Source organism: Pteronotus mesoamericanus, unplaced genomic scaffold, assembly GCF_021234165.1.
Source record: "Pteronotus mesoamericanus isolate MK-2021 breed Mesoamerican mustached bat unplaced genomic scaffold, CSHL_Meso_final scaffold_54, whole genome shotgun sequence".
Classification (NCBI taxonomy): domain Eukaryota; kingdom Metazoa; phylum Chordata; class Mammalia; order Chiroptera; family Mormoopidae; genus Pteronotus; species Pteronotus mesoamericanus.
The window spans coordinates 1,910,001-1,918,881 of NW_026555321.1; the positions used below are offsets into that span (position 1 = coordinate 1,910,001).

The following is an 8,881-nucleotide window of genomic DNA, read 5'->3' on the forward strand; positions in this document are numbered from 1 at the left end:
GGCATCTCTTCACCTCTGGTGGTCCTCACCAGTTTCCAAAGCATTTCCAGGCTCTCTGGACAGGTGAGGGCCTCGTGGCATAAAGAGCTGAAATGGAGGCCCTCCGTGGAGCAGCCTCAGTTTCCCCGCCCGTCCTGCCAGCCTCATAAAAACTCTCAGACATGCAATACTTGTATAGACACGCTTGTACTGTGAAAGGAGGCTCCGGGCAGGATTGGATTTTGCCAAGGACACAAGTGAGACCCGCTGGGAGGTTGGCCCCACCGCCCAGCCTGTCTGGCAGGCTCCTTGGGAATCTCCGCAGCAGCCACACCTGGAACGGGCAGCGCAGCCAGCTCCAGCACCCTGTCTCGCTGCCACAGTGCGTCGGAGCCAGCTTGTGTGGATTCACAAGAGCTGATTGTTACATTTTCAGATATTTTGCAAGCTATTATTAAAAATTACATTTTATAAACTTATAATTAACTAAGTGATATTAAAATAATGAAAACTCACCATTACCATCTAATATCGTCTGTGCTGCTGAGGTTATTACATCTATTACATCTGTGCAGAAAATCCTGTAATGCTATGCTCTTGTGCGTATCTTCCCACCCCTGTGTTCTGTAACAGCACGCCGGCAGCTTGAGATCAGCCACAGTGGGAGGATTTACACAGGGAAATTGGCAAACTCAACGATCAGGGCTTTTTCTTTCTTCTGGAAAGTCGTTGTTCGCTATTTACCCCCACACCACTGGCAGAAGGGCTCCCTTAAGTACGAGGGGAGGTTGGAATCCTTTAGGGACTTTCTTTGAAAAGCGAGGGGACGGAAGCCACAAGGTTCTCCGAGACGCATGACGAAGAGGACCGGGTCAGCACGGAGAGCCCGAGCCCCACCTCTCTGCCCCCAACACCTGCTGTAGGACTTTGTGTCATTTTAGAATCTGAAATGAGTGTGCATTTGAAGGGCCAGCCCCCTTCAGGCCTCATCTGTCCCTTGGCCAACATCAAAAAGCTTATTCTCCAAAGCATGGCCTTCTTGGGGTATCTCCTTGGCTGGCTTCCCCTCCCCTCTGAGCCCTGAACAAGAAGGCTTTGCCTGACCACCTAGCCATTTGGACCCTGCTGTAGGAGTGGGGTGAGCTGCTAGATTTTTGCAGAAGGCTATTTCCTGGCCTCACCTGTCCAGACAGGAGCCCTAGTAGTTCAATCCACGCAGAGTTCAACGATTTTCTTACTCTTCGTCTCTTCCCTTCAGGCAACATTTAAAGGCTGGATGGACATCATGTATGCGGCTGTGGACTCCAGGGGGGTAGGTTTGCCTCTCCCACCCAGTCAGGCACTTAAGGCTCTGGGCTGCTTGGCCACTGGAGAATCAAGGTCCACGTCTAAAAGCACCCCCGCCATAAGGGCCAGATCTCTTGTGTCAACCTGCGCTTGAACCTCTCCAGAATGCCCCGGCCTGGCCCTGGGGCAATAGTCTCCCGAGGATCCCAAAATTCTCAAGTATCTTTCAAATTGAATTCACTTAAAATCTTCCTCCGTGATCGTGGGGTGGAAGCAACAGAGATGCAAATAAAGCTGCTTCTTTGTCCTTGTACCCCACCCATTCCCACCAACAGTTCACAAGAGACACCCCATATTCTCTAACCTCCCAGTGGCCCAGGGGCAGAAGCCATGCAGTGACACTGTGCCAGACCTGAGCCCAGCATGCCTGCTGTCTCACCTGCCACCATCCACTTCTCAACTCCGCTCCCCACACCCCCGCCCCTGGTCCTGCTCTGGATCACACCGGTGCTGGTGACCGCCCTCTGGACAGCCCGTCTCTCCCAGAGAAGGGACACCCCCAGGGAGCCCACTTCCTGCCTGACTGAGCTCCCTGTCTGACTTCCCCCCTTTAGTATGAAGAGCAGCCCCAGTGGGAATACAACCTGTACATGTACATCTACTTTGTCGTGTTCATCATCTTCGGGTCTTTCTTCACCCTGAATCTTTTCATCGGTGTCATCATTGACAACTTCAACCAACAGAAGAAAAAGATACGTAGAGCGCCGGCTCCACCGGGGCTGGCAGGGCTGGGGGCTAGGGGTTCTGGCTCCTGGCCCCATTTGGCTTTCTGCTGAGGGTGGTCCCCTGCTTGCTCCTGCTGGATGGAATGGGGTGGGATATGGGTGCGTCCATCATGTAACAAGCCTAGGCCTACAGGAGTGTGACAAGGGGCCCCACACCTGCCCTAGTCTACCTGAGACATGAGGCTCCTGGGAGAAGCTGGGTGAGGATGGGAACTCTTCACGTGGTCCATGGTCAGGGACAATGGGTGGGGCATGTGCAGAGGCCCGGGTGTTCCTGGAGCCCTGTCAGAGGGGCCAGGATTGATTTGCAGGTAAAACCAAGTAGGCAGAGAGATCCTCCAGCCTGGCTGCACTGGGCTGGGGAGAAGGTGGGAGTAGGGACAGGATTTGCCGATCACAAAGCCAGAATGAGCTCAAGGTGAATGGGGCCAGGGACCCTGGAAAAGCAGGTTTGGGAAGGAATCTGTGTGTGGTACAGCATAGGGACATACTTTTCCCTACTGGGAGAGGAAGTAAGGAGGAGGCCGGCCCTGGCATCCCATTAATGCGGCAATACATGCTGTGCCATACATGCTGGAGCCTCTCAGAACCCCAAAATGAGTCCGTTGCCTGTCTCTCTGCACTTAGGGGGCCAGGACATCTTCATGACAGAGGAACAGAAGAAGTACTACAACGCCATGAAGAAGCTGGGCTCCAAGAAGCCCCAGAAGCCCATCCCCCGGCCTCTGGTGAGCTCAGCTCCCAAATCAGCAACAGCGGGGAGAGTCCGCTGGGGGCGGGCAGGAGCCTGCGGCCCTTGGCCAGTCAAGGGAAGGAGAGGGACCCTCACGCATCTGATCGTACCCAGAGGTCGCAGTCATACAGAGATAGAAAGGAAGGCATGAGGAGGCTGTGGCAGCCAGGGGTCACCCCCCTTCCCACAGAAGAACCTCTGCCTCTGAGTGAGCCCCCGCCCCCATTCATTGTCTCATCCGTGCACCCTGCTGAATGTCAGAGTCCCCTGGTGCGTGGGGCCAGGAGGGGTGCTAGGTTCTCTGCCAGGCTGACTCCCTGAGCTGATCAAGCCATTTTCCAAAAAAGTGTGTGTATGTCGGAGCAGGATGGGGGCCAGTAATCAAAGTAATTAGGTGACATAACCTAAATCGCTAGCTAGGAAGTGGCAGGCCCAGTTTTTTTATCTAATTCATCAATTTCATCTCATTCCTATCTGTTCACCATACTCTGTTCTAGGTTAGTTGTGTGTGAGTGTGTGTGTCTTTTCACTTATTTATAATCTTCTCTCTTCCCCAAAATAATCTGGGGAAGATGCATATAAATATAGTTAGTAGAATAAATAAAATCAGTTCCTTAAAAAGAGTGGAGGAAATTTATCAACCCTGAGGACTGATAACAATGACTAGGATTGAACTTTAAATTTGACCTTGAGCCTTCAGACAGAAGGGAACAAAAAGAGAAGCACAATGAGCATTGTGCTAAATAAACTCAGAGTAGGAGAAAAAATCTCTGAAGATGCATCAGAGAAGACCTAAGGGAAGAAGGAGCCTCAGGGCTAGGCCTTGAGCCAATGTAGTACTTCAGCAGGAGAGCCAGGCTGCTTCAGAGCTCCCGACTTCTTCCTCTTACCGCAGTGGTCTGGTGGGGTGTTGGCCTCACCAGACAGTAGACTAAGCGGGTGGGTGAACTGGGCCGAGAGGCAGGAATAGGGGGTGTATTTGCCTGCTCAGGACCCTGCTGAGCCCATCCTTTGCCCCTCCTTTCAGAACAAGTACCAGGGCTTCATATTCGACATTGTGACCAAGCAAGCCTTTGACGTCACCATCATGTTTCTCATCTTATTGAACATGGTGACCATGATGGTGGAGACTGATGACCAGAGCCCTGAGAAGGTCAACATCTTGGCCAAGATCAACCTGCTCTTCGTAGCCATCTTCACAGGCGAGTGTATCATCAAGATGGCTGCCCTGCGGCACTACTACTTCACCAACAGCTGGAACATCTTCGACTTCGTGGTTGTCATCCTCTCCATTGTGGGTGGGTATACCAGTTGTCTGAATAGACACACATTCCCCAGGCCAGATCATCCCTTCAGCCTGGGGTCTGTACTTAATGCAAAGTATACTGAGGCTCCTTTATTCTTTTCTCTCTGCATTGCTCCCCTCTCCCCCATCACACACACAAACACACACTTAAACACTTGACCCTGCTCCCCATGGAACTCTGTCTTGGAGTGACTGACTTTTCATCTTTCTGCCATGTACAGCCTTTGGTGAACTCAGAGGGAAATGCAGGGGCTGAGACAGGGGCTGCTACAGCCGCAGTGATGGGCAGGTGGTGAGCAGCTGGGAGTAGTATCAGGGGATGCCAGGGAGGTCGCAGGCAGGGGTGAGGGCTAGAATGTGCCTAGTGGGACTCGACTATGCAGGGTACCAGCGGCAGGAACGGAGCTGTTGAGCGACAGTCTCAGAGGCTTTGGGAGGTGCAGCATGTACCTCAGAACACCTACTGGCCCCAGTTCTTGGCTGTACCAAAGAGACACGGTTAACAAGGATTAACAGGTCAACGTGGAGCCAGAGTGTCTGAGTCAAATCCCAGCTTCCCACTGACTAGGTGGCCACTTGGGTAAGTTACCTCACCTCTCAGCTTCCTCTTATGGAAAATGAGGATGATCGTATCAGCTTACATCCTAGGATGACTGGAAGGGCTTAATGGATGATATAAAGTGTTCAACTCGGTGCCTGATTGAGAGTAAATACTGCACCCATGTCAGCCAGTGACATTATTATTATATGAGGAGTCTGGAAAGATCACTTAGGCCAATATGAGGCAAGTTAATTTCACTCTTTCTCCTATAAGTTATATCTGTGCTCCTTAAAAATCCCAACCCAGAGTAGTCAACAGAGACCAAGGGGCAGGTAAGCCCTGGAGGCTAGCAGAGTTGAAAGGGTGATAGGGACCATCTCAGGAAGGCTGAGATGCAACTGGTGTGGTGTGGTGTGGCGTGGTGTGGCGTGGTGTGGTGCAGTATGGCACAACGTGGTGTAAAAGAGGGCACTGAATTCCAATCCAGTGCTTCTTGCACTCAGTGTGCACGTGAATCATCTGGGCTTGTGAAAATCCAGTGGGTCCGGGGTGGAGCTGAGGGTCTGTCTTTCTGGTAAGTGCCCAGCAGATCCCAAGGTTGCTGGTCCTCAGACCACACTTTGAGTAGCAAGGAGGTAAGAGGCCTGCATTCTGGTCCAAGTTAGGCCACCAAAATGCTGACCAAGTCCCCTCAGGCCTCAGAGCCACTGATCTAGAAGATGGCTCTAATACAGCTCTATTGTGCAGTGTTCTCAGAAGGCACTTTGCTAAAGAGTGGGTCCTCATTTTCTGAATCAGATGTAGAAATGGAGATTCAGAGAGGCAGGGGGAGCAGGGCTTTGCAGGTAAACCAGTTCTCCTGGAAGGGTCTCCTCTTCCTGGCTCCTTGCTATTCAGAGACCCTACCCACCAATGCTGGGCTGGAGGGAGGACAGAAATGCCACAGCTTGACCCAGTCTCTGTTGTTTCCCGCAGGCACTGTGCTCTCAGACATCATCCAGAAGTACTTCTTCTCCCCAACGCTCTTCCGAGTCATCCGCCTGGCCCGAATTGGCCGCATCCTCAGGCTGATCCGCGGGGCCAAGGGGATCCGCACGCTGCTCTTTGCCCTCATGATGTCCCTGCCTGCCCTCTTCAACATCGGGCTGCTGCTCTTCCTCGTCATGTTCATCTACTCCATCTTCGGCATGTCCAACTTCGCTTATGTTAAGTGGGAAGCTGGCATCGACGATATGTTCAACTTCCAGACCTTCGCCAACAGCATGCTGTGCCTCTTCCAGATCACCACGTCAGCTGGCTGGGACGGTCTCCTCAGCCCCATCCTCAACACGGGACCCCCCTACTGCGACCCCAATCTGCCCAACAGCAATGGCTCCCGGGGGAACTGTGGGAGCCCAGCTGTGGGCATCCTCTTCTTCACCACCTACATCATCATCTCCTTCCTCATCGTGGTCAACATGTACATCGCCATCATCCTGGAGAACTTCAGCGTGGCCACGGAGGAGAGCACCGAGCCCCTGAGCGAGGACGACTTTGACATGTTCTATGAGATCTGGGAGAAGTTCGACCCAGAGGCCACCCAGTTCATTGAGTACTCGGCCCTGTCCGACTTCGCCGATGCCCTGTCTGAGCCACTCCGTATCGCTAAGCCCAACCAGATAAGCCTCATCAATATGGACCTGCCCATGGTGAGCGGGGACCGTATCCACTGCATGGACATCCTCTTTGCCTTCACCAAGAGAGTCCTGGGTGAGTCTGGGGAGATGGACGCCCTAAAGATCCAGATGGAGGAGAAGTTCATGGCAGCCAACCCATCCAAGATCTCCTACGAGCCCATCACCACCACACTGCGGCGCAAGCACGAGGAGGTGTCGGCCACGATCATCCAGCGGGCCTTCCGGAGGCACCTGCTGCAGCGCTCCGTGAAGCATGCCTCCTTCCTCTTCCGCCAGCAGGCAGGCAGCAGTGGCCTCTCGGAAGACGATGCCCCCGAGAAAGAGGGCCTCATCGCCTGCAAGATGAATGCGAACTTCTCCCGGAACCTTGGCCCGCCCTCCAGCTCCTCCATCTCCTCCACATCCTTCCCTCCTTCCTATGACAGCGTCACCAGGGCCACCAGCGATAATCTCCAGGTGCGGGTGTCTGACTACAGCCGCAGCGAAGATCTCGCGGACTTCTCCCCATCCCCAGACAGGGACCGAGAGTCTATCGTCTGAGCCTCACCCCGGCTGGCCAGGACACACCGAAAGGCAGCCTGTTGCCTCGAGGCAAACCCAAGTGCAGCCACAAACCAGCATCCGCTGGGCCTTCCTTGCTTTGGGCTTCAGGGATGAGAGATGAGCCTCAGCCCCATGGATCAACAAAGCAGAGTTCTGTGGCACCTATGCTGGTGGCTGGGAGCAGTTGGCCAAGCCAACCACTCGGGGTGGCCTGTCCCTGGAGGCCCCACAAGTACCAGTGGCCAAGTCTGGTCAGGCAACACCGTGGGCCTCTGAGAAGCAACTCCTCCCCAGCTGCTACGGCAAAATAGAAAACTGAGACTGTATATGTTGTGAATGGGCTTTCATAAATTTGTTATATTTGATATTTTTTTACTTGAGCAAAGAACTAACGATTTTTCCGTGGATGTGGGCAGCAACTCACACTGCCTCTTCTGAACTCTGAACAAGAGTGTCTGTGCAGCTGCTGGAACTCTGTTCTCCAAGCAGAAGCGGAATCTGGTGTGGCTCCCGCAGGCCCTCAGTGCCCATGGCAGGAAGGGGGTTCCCCTGCCGCTTGGGCTGAGGTGATAGCAGGGCTGAACCCCTTTTCTCACACACACGTGTGCACACGCTCACACTCACACAGGCCAACACTGGCCACCCCCAGACAAATGTCAGGCAGCCACCTCTGCCCCAGCCTAAAGGAGAAGGACCTTTCTTCCCAGCCCCCACGGGTGGGGGTCTCATCAGCAGGGGCTCACTCTGGCCTTCCATTGTCCCCAAGGTCCTGTTTTCCCCCTGTGTTTTTAGGCAGGCCCTACTAGGGTTAGTTCTACAAAAATAAAAGGCTTCCAGGAAAGAGTTACTGGGGTCCCAGGGCTGGTCTGAGGCACTGAAGCTGCCCTTTCTTCCCAGGAGAGCTTGGCCTCTGTAAAAGAGTATTAATGTAAAACTGAAGGGCTGAGGGAGCCAGCCCTCTCACGGCCCAGCACCCAACTTGCTCTTGCTGCCGAACTGCTGAACCTGGCAGAGCCCGCCCTGCAGGCCAGGAAGGGGAGGCTGGGCACCATGGGGCTTGGGGCTAAGAAGCTCAACTGCCCGCAGCCCATCTGCAGAAAGGAACCTGTTATCATTGCCAGACCTCTCTGCTCTAACCATGGGGGCGAGGGGACTCCTGCATGGTCCCCAGCTCCTCTCCAGATGCAGCGGCAGGGAAGGGGCCTTGGAAAGGTCAGGCCCTGTTCCCGCGCTCTGGGGCGGGAATGAACCGTGGGACCCCTTGGGAAGGGAGTCATGTGGCCTTGGACCAGCCCCTCAGGTTCAGCTTGGGGTCCTGGTGACACCCTCATGCAGGGCCTCCACTGCGGGAGGGCTGGGGGGGGTGTCCATGCTGTCGCACGGGTCTTGTGAGAAGGCTTTTTCAGGGAAAACCACTTTTTCTAGTACAATCCCCCGGGAGCCTCTTCAGCTGCTGACAATCCTATTTAGCATATGCAAATCTTTTAACGTAGAGAGCTGTCACCCTGAGAGTGACAGTGTTGGCTGCTGGAGCCTGAGCAGGCCGGAGCTCAATTCCAGTTCCCCAGCAAGGCTGCCTTCCACCAGGCCACCAACCTCACCTCTGGGGCAGCCCAGGAAGCCGGAAACTGGCTGTTCCTCACCTACCTCGCCAAGCTGTCAGAGGGCTGGACATTCTGAGCTCATGGCAGTGCTGATGGCATTGCCAGTGAGTAAAGTATTACACTTCTTCCTGTCACCTCGAGTTCCCGTGGTGGCTCCCCCAGCCCCTTCTCCCCACCCCACCGCACCCCCAGGGATTTCTCTTCTCCCCCGTGTTCCCTTTGAGTCCAGGGTGGGGCGTGGTTTTCATTGTCCCGGCGACACTTCTCCGAGTGGAAATCTTATTTTTGTAGATCTCTGTGCTTTGCTCTCAAGGCTTGGAGAGGCGTGCGCCCTCCCTGCACTTAGCGCCCTGCGTGAGCAGGAATGCAGCCTGGGGGGCAGCCGGGCCGCCAGCCCAGCCGGCCGGAAGGAGACCGTGGTATTGTG

General features: G+C 54.4%; 1 protein-coding gene across 9 annotated transcripts in view; it reads left to right on the top strand.

Moving 5' to 3' along the window:
• Positions 1 to 6,847, top strand: part of SCN5A (sodium voltage-gated channel alpha subunit 5) — a 76,048-nt gene extending 69,201 nt beyond the window's left edge. For 5 of the 9 annotated variants that reach the window (XM_054595387.1, XM_054595388.1, XM_054595393.1 and 2 more), the window contains 5 exons: positions 1,238 to 1,291; positions 1,881 to 2,018; positions 2,675 to 2,779; positions 3,812 to 4,082; positions 5,607 to 6,847. In XM_054595387.1, the coding sequence (XP_054451362.1) occupies positions 1,238 to 1,291; positions 1,881 to 2,018; positions 2,675 to 2,779; positions 3,812 to 4,082; positions 5,607 to 6,847 (1,809 nt within the window). Of the gene's footprint in view, positions 1 to 1,237; positions 1,292 to 1,880; positions 2,023 to 2,674; positions 2,780 to 3,811; positions 4,083 to 5,606 lie in introns of all 9 variants that reach the window. The other 4 variants (XM_054595390.1, XM_054595391.1, XM_054595392.1 and 1 more) reach the window with 3 other exon arrangements.
• The last annotated feature ends 2,034 nt before the right edge of the window (positions 6,848 to 8,881 follow it).